The sequence below is a fragment of the Chelonus insularis genome, unplaced genomic scaffold, assembly GCF_013357705.1.
Source record: "Chelonus insularis isolate UGA/USDA-ARS -01 unplaced genomic scaffold, ASM1335770v1 contig_77_pilon, whole genome shotgun sequence".
NCBI classification, from domain to species: Eukaryota; Metazoa; Arthropoda; class Insecta; order Hymenoptera; family Braconidae; genus Chelonus; species Chelonus insularis.
In genome coordinates this window covers 383,364-397,409 of record NW_023276746.1, presented here as the reverse complement: position 1 = coordinate 397,409, position 14,046 = coordinate 383,364, and the positions used below count along the sequence as shown (strand labels likewise).

The 14,046-nt window shown below is 28.7% G+C and overlaps 2 protein-coding genes across 2 annotated transcripts; both read right to left on the bottom strand.

Annotated features, from left to right (window-relative positions):
- LOC118071339 (cilia- and flagella-associated protein 44) lies at window positions 1-10,313 on the bottom strand. Its single transcript, XM_035090447.1, has 16 exons — window positions 10,195-10,313; window positions 9,916-10,075; window positions 9,260-9,839; window positions 8,745-8,959; window positions 8,423-8,665; window positions 7,989-8,348; window positions 7,743-7,911; window positions 6,916-7,406; window positions 6,448-6,830; window positions 5,067-5,177; window positions 4,572-4,980; window positions 3,814-4,011; window positions 3,184-3,723; window positions 2,419-2,919; window positions 1,924-2,338; window positions 1-837 (listed from the first exon to the last, which is right to left on the bottom strand). Exons 1-16 carry the CDS (start codon window positions 10,311-10,313, stop codon window positions 104-106), a joined length of 5,628 nt encoding a protein of 1,875 aa, XP_034946338.1. The 3' UTR covers window positions 1-103.
- Window positions 10,314-11,936: 1,623 nt separating this feature from the next.
- On the bottom strand, window positions 11,937-14,046 carry LOC118071362 (uncharacterized). Its single transcript, XM_035090477.1, has one exon. The coding sequence runs from the start codon at window positions 13,743-13,745 to the stop codon at window positions 12,036-12,038; it is 1,710 nt and encodes a 569-aa protein (XP_034946368.1). The 5' UTR covers window positions 13,746-14,046; the 3' UTR covers window positions 11,937-12,035.

Sequence of the window (14,046 nt, the reverse complement as noted above, 5' to 3'; positions counted from 1 at the left end):
TTGGACTTAATCATCAATTTCTTGACATTTTTATTCAACTTAGGGATGCATAGCGAATAAAAAAATTATAAATATGTATAAATTTAAGTTGGTCACATTTCGATTAAGATGAAGATATATTTTTTTTTAATTCTCTCAACACGTGGAACGCATAATCTTTTAATGCTGTTGTGATTTCAATACTAGAACTTGATAATTTTGTAGAAATAGAATCAACAGCCATTTTTACTCCATTTTCATGCTTTAGATATTTAATAATATTTATTTTCAAAGTTGGATCAGCTTTGATTCCTAACAAATCCAATAACTCTTCTACTTTTAACTCAATATTCCAATTTATTTCTTCAGCTTCATCTTTTGATATCCCAAAGTCCATTTTATAATTCAAAATATTTTGGTCATTACTTTTATTAATAATTTTCGGTAATAATTCATCTTTCTTCCCTATTTCTTCATCATTCTCTGGAGATGCATAGAAATCTCTTTCATGTAATTCACCAAAATCTGTCATTTTGTCTTCATGCAAGTCAAAAACTTTACCTTGAGGATAAATTGGTGGTAATGAACGTGTTTTTAATCTCAAGTTTCTTATTTCATATTTAAATAATTCTTTCTGGTTCTTCTGATGCTGAAGTATTTCTTCAAGTTTTCTTAAATCTTCTTCATAGTCGTTTTTAATCCTCATAATATTATCAACTGTCTCTGGAGTTTTTCGAAGAATTTTACGAAGTTTGTGTTGTTCTTCTTCTAGTGTCGTTAGGATATTCAATTTCTCAGTATTTTCTTTAATTAGATTCTCAAGGACTAGAATTTGTTGATGATATTTAGCTTTCACTTCTGAAAAGGAGAAGAAAAACAATGGTGAAGAAACGAAATAAGATATTGTATGAATTTTGTGTGCTAAAGGATCTTTTATAGGGAAGCTATTGAAATACTTCAAAAATTTTATACATATAGAAAATCCTAGATTAGAGCTGGACAAGCTTTGACTTTTTCAGAGAAAAGGAAGGAAGACTTATGGCTTAATTGCATTTTCACTTACTCTATAGCAGAGGTGGGCGAACGTGGCTCTTCAGATATAATTTTCAGAGCTACTATTCTGACGAGTGAGAGAGGTATAAGATTTTACTAGTATAGGTAGAGCCTTTTACTAGTGCTCTGCAAAAGTTAAAGTTTGCCTACCCCTATCATAGAGTTTATGAATAACTCTAGCTACCTGAAGAGTAACCGGCATAATATAATAGAAGTAAGCATGCCCAACACTAGTATATCCTATTTGGGAAGGAGGCTTGAACAGCTTATTATTGTTAAACCAAGGTTGGGAAAATTTCTGTCTTTTCGAAACGAAGAAAGATAGAATTGTTCATTATATGAGGAAACACTGATTAAAACTTTTCTAATGTCTTAATAATGCCTTGTACTAAGGCATGTAAATTAAGCTGCATGTGCAGAGGTGAGCAAGAGTATCTCTTCAGAGCCAAAATGGCTCAAGTATAATTTTCAGAATCATTGCTTCTGTCAGGAAGCTATATAAGACTCTATTAGATAGATCTTTTCACGGGTGCTCTGCGGAAGTCAAAGTTTGCCTACCTCTAGTCTAATGTATCAAGATTATGCTTTATTAGAAATGAGACTCTATTGTTGTGTTGGATAATAAACAAGAGCTAGTAGTCAGTCTAGTGCAGGTATGGATAAGTAAGACTTCTCGAAGTCCCTGTGAGTACCTGGATTACTTAATATAATTTCCATTGTGGATTTTATTGTACGAGTACTCTTAATCTTAAAAGGGACTTTGACTTGAAAAACGTTTCCCATGCCTGGTCTAGTGACTGCAGCACAATTAACTGAATTTTAAAATTATTATGCATATTTTATTGCATTCTTTAGGATGCAAAGGAGTTTCCCTCAATAAAAAATAATTACCATTAATTCGTTTATCATAAACTTTCGTTTCATCAGTAATGTCAGCTCTGATATCAAAAATCATCCTTCTCAAAACGGCTTCGTATAATTTTATCAAAGAAATTTCTCTTCCAAACTTCCTTGACATTTCGTCTTTAATTTCAGTTTTCAGCCTTTTTATTTCACTTTCCATGTATTTGCAGTCCAACTCTAGCCTGTGAAGATGATTTTTATTCTTTTCATGCTTTGTCTTCTGATCTAGAGTCTCTTGTTGAAGCTCTCCAACTCTTGTATACAGTTTAGACAATTGGTTTTGATCAAATACCACACAGTCTTGTATTTTTGCCAAAGTTTCTTCATTGATAAAATGTTGTAACTGATGTAGCTTCAATACGACAGTCACATCGATATTATTTAATTGTTTTTGCTTCTCACGCTGAATTAAATGAAGAATAATTAAATAATTAAATAATCATTGAATTAATAAAATAAGTATTCCTATGATAATTAATTTACCATGTAGTCTTGTAATTCTCTTTGACTGACATTCAAAGTACTTTCAACCATCTTCAATCTCTTGTGCTCTTGCTCAATATCTTTTTTCAAACCTTCAACAATTTTCTGATCGTCTCTCACTTTAGCTTCGTAATCATGACGTTTCTTTCGCATAGAAATGGTGGCTTTAAATAATTCTTCATCACAACCAGCTGGACAATAGTTGTCATCCAGGTATGCTAATTTAATATTCTGATCTTCATCACTGAAATTATCTTCCAAGTCGTCCTCATCATCTTCATCATCATCTTTATCATCAATTGACTCTGATGATGTTGAATCACTCAATTCATCACTTATTCTTATTTCTCGATATTTCTTCTTATAAACTCTTTTGAGAAATTCTGTGAATTTATTATCATTCACCATATTGTTGAACTGAACTGTTAGATCCTTTATTTTGTCATTTAGTCGTGTTATTTCCTTTACTTTGTGCTCCAGATTTACTGCTAGATCATTGATCTGAATAATTTATTGTTATTAAAAACATGAAAAGATTAAATGAGTTTTGAAAATTAAATCGGGAAATAAACAAAGTAACTATTTATGTTTATTTTATCGTCATTTTTTTGCTAAACTAGGAGAGTTAAGGGATAAAGCCTAAGAACTTTTTAGATCTAAAATAAAAAGAGCTTTAATTTTTATTTCAAACATTTTTCCTTATCTTTTATAGTTAACGAGATATTTATAAATAACTAATACTAAGTATAAATAATTTGGTTTTACCCTTCGTTGTATTTCAGAGCGATTCTCCAAATCTTCTTTAACTTTTAAAGTCAATATATTTTCCTTCATCTCAAAATTACGTAAAATTATCAACTCTTGCTGCAATGTGCACTGAAATAGGTCTGAATAAATTTCCTCTGCCTGAATTTGTAGTCTTTCTTCTTCTAATTCATCTAGCTGTTCATCAATAGATTTATAATTGTCAGTAATATAATTTAAAATACACTCCTGCCGATAAATCTTCTTAATCATCCTAGCGAGTTTCATTTCAACTTCCCAAGAAGTTTGGACCCTATCACTAGCATTCAGGGAATCAATTAAATTCTGAGGAACATCAATGATGGTCTGATGAATTGGATAGTTGGATAAGAATCGAGGCAACTTGCAATGGAGATCAATAGCAGTCTCGTCTGATAGCAAAACTTCATATTCTTCATCAATTGAAGCCAAGTTTTGTAACACAGGCTCTTCTAGGATTAATAATTGCTTTTGTTGACGTGCTTCTTTGATTTTTTCTGACATTGGAATGTATTTCTCCAACTGAAAAGCAAAATTATCACTTTGAATTAATTCAATGCAAATTTTTCGATAAAAAAGAAGAAAAAATGAAAGTTTTAAGAAGTAAATGACCTCTAGATTCTTTTCAGGGAATTCAACATCCCAGTTGATATCAAAAACTTTGGGAAGAGGTTTTTGATATTTATCTGGAATTTCTGCATGAATGGAGTTTAACTCTTCCACTAAGTTAATCACTTCTTTCTGTAGTTTTAATTTATTATCTCTTAATTGCTTAAGTTTTTCATTGAAACGTTCTTTTAACAAGTAATTCTGAAAAGAAGAAATATTTTTCTCAATTGGATTTTATCGGTGATTAATATTCTATAAATTTCTGAGAAAAAATGGTCAGATCTGATTGAATTCAATTGGATCTAAATTAATAAAATTTTGATTAGCCAATATCAGATCCAATGAAATCTAGTTAGGTTCCAGCTTGGTCATATTAGATCTAATAAAATCCACTTGGATTCAGTTATTTATTTTAGATTTAATGATCATAGTTCGATCTTATCGAATCTGTTTAAATTTCCTTAACCCCTGAAAGTGATACTCGTTTTGGATAAAGCGGATATTAGAAAATTTAAATATGAATAATATTGTATAATTACATATTGTAAACAGTTGCTATTATTTTTTTAAATTAAAGTTCAGGTGATTCTAATTTCTATGTAATTTAGACTATAATGTATTCTATTAGATCTGATTGAATCGAAGTTAATTCATTCAGATCAGAAAATAAATCAAATTTTATCAGATCTGATGATTGACATTGTGAAGAAAATCAACCTTTTCTTATTCTTTGTTATAATTCAAATAGTGAGAGTGCTTACTTCTTTCTTGCACTCTAGAAGCTGTTGATGTTTTAATAAAGTTGTTTGTTTAGCTTCCATATCTCCGCTAACATTATCAGCAATTTTCAATTTATAATCTCCAATAGTTCTTTTAGCTTCTTCAATAGCTTCAATGTCCTCCTCATGATCAGCTTTAAGATCAGGTTTACTGGCGTACATCACTTTCCATTCTTTAGCTTTTTGTTCCATTTGAGCTTTTCTTTCACGATATTTCCTCAGGATTTGATAAATTTGGACTCCTAATTTATGTTTGATTGTATCAGAATTCAAACCTCGCAGAAAGCTTTCTACTTCTTGGATTTTATAGTCTTCTTTGTCTTCATCTTCTGTTTCTTCTTCTTTATCAACTATTTTTGCTTCATCTTTTTTTAACTTCACACTAGTATCTCTACAAAAAAAAATCATTAATTCGACGTTTCTAACGAATAATCTTGATAAATAATTGAAGAAATCATTTTTAAAAATAATAATTACAGTGAAGTTAATTTCGTTTCTTCAATTTGTTTGTGAACTTGGTTATAAATATCATAGAATTCATCATCTAAAGCCTTTACTTTGATAGAATGGACCATTGAGCTCGGTTTTCTTTAACAAAAAAGATAATTGTTTCTACTTAAAAAGGAAAGTTCTAATATTTATGACAAATAATGTTTTTGTCTTCTTCATAATCACATAATTTTTTATCAATTAAGAAATACAATGATGTATTTTTTATATGAAAGAAACAAATTATTGTAAATTTTATTTAGTGAAACTATAGGTTTATGAAGAAGAATTGGAACACTGATTTCATAACTAATTTAATAGAGAAAAATGTCTTTCAGAGAATTTCTTGACGTGTAAGACATAAATTAAATTGAAACAAATAGCAACGTTGGTATCAGTTTAAATGTTAACGTAATTGACTTCCTAGGAGGATAAGTATAAAATTGGAAATAGCCCTGATGGATTCATGGCAACTGTTAAATGAGAGTTATAATTACGTTAATAGTAAACTTAGCGTTTACTTTGAGTCATTTTAGCATAATTTTACCTTAAAATAACTATAAATCAACTGTTAGAATGTGCGATTTATTAACTATCCAGTAAACACTGTTATATTGTAGTTATATATCCTTGACATAGTTTTTGTTACATATTTTATTACAGTTATGTACCATAGAAGTAACATAAATGTTACTATTTCCGCCTTAATTACATAACATTGTTTTATAACTTTGTTACATTACAGTAATATTATGGTTACATAACATTTTTATCAACATTGATATTGTTTAAATTGAAAAAAAAATTGTCAGCAATGTATTTTTATTGGATTTCATTGCTTTTGTTTACTATTCTATTATTTTTTAAGTGTAATTTGATTTCTTTAGTGAAATGAATTTTTCCTATTTGGGGAGATTCGAACCTACGACTGCCCGCTCGCACGCAACTTAAATTTACGTTTTTACCCACTAGGCTATTCTGATACTTAATTCCTAAATTGAAAATAGGCCCATATAAACATATATCTTAGCTACATGTATAAATATTGTAGAATATATTATACAGAAGTAATTGATAATTTCGCCCTATAATACTACAGAAAAAAATATTAATGCCGAACCCTACTCAGAACAACTGAATTTTCAATAAGAAGAAATTTTTAACTGCATAATAATCAACCAAATAGTCATAAATAACAATAGTAATAATAATTATTAAATAAAAAATACTAATAATTTTAATATTTTTAAACTAAATTTTTTGAAAATAAATGAAATTGAAAATACATAGACTCTACTAAATTTTTATATTAATAATACAGTAGAGTAGCCTCAAATCCATTAGGGAATAATTGAATGACATAACTTACAGTACTTTACAAACTGCAAATGGTACACAAGTGATAGGTTTGATGAAATAATCAATAAGTTTCTTGAGAGTCAATGTACTTTTTTCCACTTGAAATGCCATTTGATTGTGAACTGAATCAATTTCTTGCTTCAACTGCTTGTTTGAATCCTCAGTAATTCTAGAATCTAGTTCAAACTCTTCTAACGGTATTTGTTGAGATTTAGGCAATTTTCTATTACGATTCATAATTTCACGATATTCTTCATTTAGATTTCGAAGAGTATCTAGAGTTTTTTCTTTCTTTCTTTTCATTTCTGCTTCCATTCTATTCTGTTCTGCTTTTCTTATTACTTCTTCTAAACTTGGATGATCATCATCTTCAATATCTTCAATATTTTCAGGCTTTAATGGAATAAATGAATACAATTTTACTGCTATTCTGTATGACTTTCCATTTCTAAGGTTTTCTATCATAAAAAGTACTTACTAATACAGTCAACCTCGCAGGATTTTCATTCTTAATTACTTCACTAGAATTTCCTTCATTTATTAAATACGAAAAAATGTTACCATCATTCCCAGAAGTAAATAAAAATTGTTTATCATAACTTAAACATATTTTTGTAATACTTCCATTTAAGTTATCGTGCATTTGAAGAATCCAATAGTCAGATAAATCACTAGAATCCCAATCTTTTATTTTACATACTTGGATTTTACCTTTTTCTGTTCCTATTATCAAATACTTTATGTTCTCATCATCTTTTGTTATGTTATAAAATAAACAACTTGTTATTTCTTCATCTTTTGTTCCAACACCCTTAATTTTGGTAGGATTTAATTTTAAAATAGCTTCTTTTTCATTATTAGAATTATTTTCTAATGAGTATTCATAGATAGAATCTTGGTTATCACTCATTGTTAACCAAACTTTGTTCTCAGTAAAGTAATTTATTGTTAAAATATTATTAGTGTGATCTGAAAAATAAATTATTAAGTATCTGGGAAAAATGATCTGATACAAATGAATAAACTAAAGTGGCTTCCTAGTTTCTTAGAGCCATTGCTGCTGAGAGTAAAAATGAGGTGTATAAGATTCTACTAGATAGACTTTTTACTGGAGCTCTGTGAACATCAAAGTTTGTCTACCTCTGAAATATACTGTCATTTTTATTTATTGTTATCAAATATGATCAGATCTAATCAGGTTTGATAAGACTGGATACGTTTTTAGCACTTGGCCTAATCAAATATGAAATTTTTTTCCTAAGAATTAATCTCTTAAATATTCTATCAGTTTTAAATCATCTTTACCAAAAGACTTTTTATCCTTTTCTGCTACTTCTTCTGATAAATTACATTGAAATATATTCGGACAACATTGAGACAATTCATAACTGACAGTTGTATAAACTTGAGGCTTATCTGGAAGCTTTGTTGTCGCAAAATATCCTTTGGAGCAACCAATTAATATTTCCTCATCCTTAACAAATAAACAAAATAGTCGATAAATAATTGTTATTTATTGACTTTATATGATGTAATTATCGATATAGATACATTTCTAGGATTCCAAGCAATGCAAGTAATACTTGCAGGAAGACTTATGAACCCAATAGGAGTTAAAGTAGGATAAATAGCACTAGAATCAACAGAGAAGCAAAACACTGTTGCATCTTCACTACCAGTGACTAATAATCTGTTGACTTGATTGAAAATCATCACTGTAATAGCTCTTTTATGTGGTTTTACTGCTGAAATCAATCTGACAAAATTATTTCTTTGTGAACTTTCTTCATCAAACTCAACTTCTTTATTTTTTTTGTTACTAGAGCTTTCAGCTTGGTTGATGTCAATCACTAATACTCGGACTATTCCACTTTGGAATCCACAAATTAATGTTGATCCTGTTGATTCTATCTTAAATTAAAAATATTTTTAACCACTTATTGGATCTATTTAAACATTTATCCTAGAAATAACCGCTGACTTACTGAACAAGAAAGCCAAATGACTTGACAACAAATTTCTTTAAAATAATGAGAAACAATTAAATTCTTCGATGAATAATTGTAAATATTCAGATGACCTCCTTCTCCGCAAGAGACAATATAATTTCCCCATGGACAAACAGAAGTATTAGTTATTGCTCCTGCATGGCAAGTAAAAATTTTTTCTGAAGGCTTTTGCAGCTGGTTTGTTGATAAATCAATCAACCATAATCCACCATTTCCATCCTAGGATAAAGAAAAACATTAACTTAAATTTTAAAATGTATTGTGATTGATTTATCCAAGTTAAAAAATTTCTACATACCTGAGCATACCAAAAAGTCTCTTCAAGATCATCTGGATCCTTTTTTTCAATCGCCATTAACATGGGATACTTTTTTTGATTTTGATCATCGTCATCTGACTCTGCTCCTATTCTAAACTCGTAAATTGGCTCCATTTCAAGATACCTATCATCTGGTGAAGAGTTTGCCTGACCAATAGTATCATAATACCACACTCTGATCCATCCATCAACTCCTAGATGGCCATTAAATCAATTAAGTCAGTAAATTGTTAATTTTTTAGAAGATTTGTATGTTAAGACTGTATTGGTGTAAATCTGATGATCACAAACTGATTAAAAAAAAGTTTAAAACCCTAGAAAAATATCCTAGCTTTCGATTAAGTCTTGGATCGTCTCAAAATATTTATTCTTAAAAGAGTAATTATGATTTAATCTTTCTGTTGTTTGAATAATCTTATTTTTATTTCTAATATTAACCAAAGCCAAAATGATGCAATTTTCTAGAAATTGAAATTCACATTTGTTTGTCTTACCAACAGACATCAGTTCTCCATTCGAGTATTTAAACTGAGTTATCATTCCCCGATGACAGGATTTTTTACTTTTTCTTCTCACTTCAATCTCAATACAACCTTCATTCCACACCAATATGTTTCCCCAATCACTCCCAGAAAGAATTGTTCCATCAGGCATTGAATAAACGCCGATGATGTTTGAAAATGGAACATTTCCAAATCTTCCCAATTTTTCTTCCAACTTCAGTCCAGTAAAAGTGTGCTCCATACTCCAAAACTTAACATGTTTGACACCACAAGTGACAAAATGGTTAGTAAGATATTCAGAAAATCTTACATTAAAAACATCTTGGGTATAGGATTGGGTTTGAAGTAAAATAATTTCTTTTTTCCATTCCCAAATAGTGAGCCGAAAATCAGGTTTTCCACTTTGAGAAATAAGTAGCTCGCCATTTGGACTGTAAGTTAAGTAAGAAAATGCATTGACAGCACCAGATTTCAAGATGGTTATGATTTTTAAAGTCAGCCATTCGTAAATTATAATCGGAGGATTGGAACCACGTTCTCCTACAGCTATATGAGCAAGTTTTGGATTTTTCTATCAAGAAAAAAATAATAAATTAGTTAGTTTATTACTTTAAATATGAATAACGAGATCAAATTGAAATATTCACAGCAATGTAACCAATTCCTTCTCCAGATCCTCTTCTAAATGATAGTTTTTTCGTCTTGACATTGAAGAAATGAATTAAATTTCCAGAGGAAAAAACTACTGTCTCGGGATCTGCTACACATAAATTGAAATATTTTCGGCAATTATATCCGAATGAATGACTAATTTTCATTAAGGTTAGGTAAGGTATTTTAAGCAATTTTTGTCTAATTAATTTATAATTAAATAATCAATTAATTAAGCTGTTGAATGCCACTTTTTATTAAATTTTAAAGGATACTCAAACTTTAGAATATTTATCGGAACAGTTCCATCTTTAACCTTCCAAGGTTTAGACACGTAATCGTCTTTATCATAAACAATATCACTATCTTTCAGTTTATGGTCAGTATCGGACATATTTGACTTTAAAAATTATTATGTAATTAATAAAGTACCTATTCACATTTTTAAAGTTGCAAGATTAATTGAATTACGTAGTTTATAAGATAAACATCTAAATGTTTGAGGTTGTTATGGAGATATTGAATAGCAAGGCATTCAGAAAACAATTGTTGGAAATCTAACATTACTTGCAGACTTTTAAGATAGCCAGCATAAATGTAAATAAAGAATGTTTTATTCATAACCAACCATAAAATTAAAAAAAATTTGTCTTTTATTATAAGAACAGATATTTATTATTCCATTTTATTTTTAGTTAAAGAGTGTTTTTTTGTCAGTGGTACAAGACATTGATTATAATAAAAAATCATTGCGGTGAGGAAATCACTTTTTGTTTGGATTTTTATAATTATATTTAATTTTTTTCAAAGGAAATAGGTTAAATGTGATTTTTAATTAAAATGTATTACTTAAGTTGTTGAATTTTGATATGTTAAATTCAATAAATGAATAAATAAACATTATATTCAAATGTATTTTAAATATTTTTAATATAAATTATATTGACTATGTAATTACATATATTCGACAATAATCAAGTTGGTATACAAACAATATTCTTCATGCTAACCTTGATATTTTAATGACTAGATGAAACATAATCAGAGAAAATAGACCTACATAGAAGTTCAATGCTGTGTTCTGTTTAGGGATCACCCCAGGTCACCCCAACCGTGTTAAACTCCTACCTGGCTCCATAAGAACCCATACTAAATTTTTGGAACACATCGGCCCTTTTGAAATAAATTTATTATAGTTAACTTATGAATAAATAAATAAAAAAATTTATTTTATCTATTAACTATATAAAATTTATTTTATTTATTAATTATATAAATTTATTTATAGTTAACTTCTATTCACGTCTCTCTTTTCTGACATAATGCACACTAGTTCGATTGCCTGATGGTATTGAAAGCAATCACCAAGTAACAACAATTAAAAAAAAATGGGTCTGAGCTTAGTTTGTGCCTTGACGACGAACTTCCTATTAATTGGAGTCCATAATTTCGTCATTTTTTTTTTTGTCATATAAAATTATTTATAACAATATTTTATTGATATTTATCGAATATAATCATAGTAATGATAATTCAATAAATTAAAACCATTTTTCATTGTTTATAACAAATTAAATTTGTTATAAACAATACATAATTGTCCAGAGTCATATGAAGTTATTAACAACCATAGTATATTGACCTCAGTTGTCTATAATGTTAATCATCTAACAAATGGAATCAATTTCAAATGTCTTTTTTATTCAGCTTATTTTACCCTCTTTTTGTGATAAAAAAAAACGGCTGGACCAAATTTGTTTAAATTTCTTTCAGATCTTCTTCATTTTATTATCTTTGAAATGAAATTTGTCCGAAGTCGATATCTTCAGTGGTTCTCGAGATATCGAAAACAACAAAAAACCTGGCATACGTACGTACGATTACACGTACGGGCAATTGTACGTACGTACATACATCTATTTTTAAACCTTCTATAACAGATTAATAAAAACACATTACACTATTTTTGAATTTCAGTTAAGACTTGATTAATTAAAAAAAAAAACATACTAAACTCTTTTGTTGTAAATCAATTTTTAATACATATTCATTTTCTGATTTTAACAGTCAGTACAAAAAAACCTAAAATATTTTATTCCATCAACATTTTTTCTGCTCATTTTCCATATTTCATCAATCTACTCGTCAAAAACATGTTATCCCTAAGATGATCCTTGTACTTTCTCTTCTCCTCTTCTGTCTCACATGTCCAATTTAAAAACTTATCAGCTAAATCACATCGATGGGTTTTTATAAATAATTCACACAAGTTAATATGATCAATAACACTCTTGACATAATGCATATTCTCAGGTTTATTCCATTGCCAATGCAAGACTGTATCAACTAGGTGGAATTTGTCATCTAATATCTGATAGTCCCGGATGATTATTTTCTTTTTGAAATATTTTTTCTCTTTTTCAGATCTTAATACTTCCTCTATGAACTGGTCTAGTCGCTCATATTGATCATTTATTATCAACCATCTGTACCTTTTGTGTCCAGACTCTAGGTATTGATCTCTGACTGCTGCAATTTCTGGATCATTTATTATCAATTTGATGCTACTTAAATCCCATATATCTAGCAATCTGCAAATAAAATCACACTTTGGATGATCTTGAATTATTTTTTGCTTCATAGATCCTGGAATAATTAGCCAGACTTCATGGAATATTCTCTGATATCTGCTATTTCGTACAGAATGACCTAGCATGTGATGTTCAACCATCTTATTTATTATCACATCTAGACACATTTGGACTATCCTACTATCAAGCTGTAGATTCTCAAACATTTCATTTAATACTGATGTAAGCAGTTCTTGCCAAGGCCATACAAGTAATAACATCCTTAAGACTATACTCTTGACAGCTGTTTGTTTATAGACTAATTTATCCAATATTAATGATCCTGATGCTTCATTAAGAAATAACTTCTTTTGATCTTTAGTCATTTGGTTGATTAAAAATATACATATCTCAACATAATTTTCATTTTTATAATTAAATACATCTTTTTCATGTTCACTATGAATATAATATATCACAGCTATACGTGCATAATTTATTACACTTCTATTTTTTTCATCTTCTGTTAGCTTTTCCCAGAAATATTTTGTTGCAATCCTGTTACCTTGCTGGACTGATAACTTCAACATGTTTTCCTCTGGAGAACAATTGTCGTCATAATATGAAATATCATAGAAATTTTCAAGTATTAAATAAAGTGGAGATTTATCGAAACATTTTTTTAAAAAAGATACATCACCATCTCTAATATATTTCCAATATGCTGATAGCTGTTGATCATAACCCTCATTTTCATTGATGAAATTAATTTGTCTAAGCTTTGATATGTTTTGCCACAAATGATCAATCTCTTTTTTTAATGCATATTTGCATGCATTATTATACACCTTAGTGATACTGAGATTTGAATTTTCTAACCAAGATAGTCTAAATGTTTCAACTTCATCAACAGTACCATAAGGTGTCCAGTATATTTTATTAATATAATTTAATGTTTCTTCGTGTTTTAAATTATTTTCATATAAAATGTACTTAAACCAGTTAAATATCTTTTTTCCTATTTCCTTTACAATATAAATAAATTCACCCTTTAATTTTGAAGGTAATATCTTTTGATTTGATTCTTCCACTACTTGTTGAGTTAACCTTATCCATTTATTTTTAGCTTCATCACTTTCAATTATTCCACAAGATGTAAAAAACTCATTTATCCTATTTTTCTGATTTTCCCAACATGATATCGCACCAATTAATGCTGCTTTTTGTTGAAGATTGAAATGTAATTCATACTGCATTGTGACAAAAAATTACACGATAATTTTTGTTGTAAAAAAAGGTGATTTAATACAAAGTAGGGTTATAAAATAATAACACTTCATTGAAACTCCAGCCAAACTAACCGAACAGACATTTATTCACTTGATTTTCAACTGTACAATTGATTACTTGGAATATTGAACAAAATGAAAAAACAACAAAACAATTTTTCAGTTACTAAAACAATGAATAAAATGAATGAACGACGTATTAAGAGTCACGATTATACTGATCAGTCTGATCAAAACAATTGAATTCTAGTGTATTTGCTCGTAAACA

What these genes read in the sequence shown, in the direction of transcription:
- LOC118071362 (XM_035090477.1), bottom strand. Translation starts at nt 13,745, where the DNA reads ATGCAGTATGAATTACATTTCAATCTTCAACAAAAAGCAGCATTAATT.
- LOC118071339 (XM_035090447.1), bottom strand. Translation starts at nt 10,313, where the DNA reads ATGTCCGATACTGACCATAAACTGAAAGATAGTGATATTGTTTATGAT. An exon ending in AAAGGATAAAAAGTCTTTTG is followed by an intron (nt 7,407 to 7,742) that starts GTAAAGATGATT and finishes TTTATTTTTCAG; the next exon opens with ATCACACTAATAATATTTTA. An exon ending in CTGCGAGGTTGACTGTATTA is followed by an intron (nt 6,831 to 6,915) that starts GTAAGTACTTTT and finishes ATTCCATTAAAG; the next exon opens with CCTGAAAATATTGAAGATAT.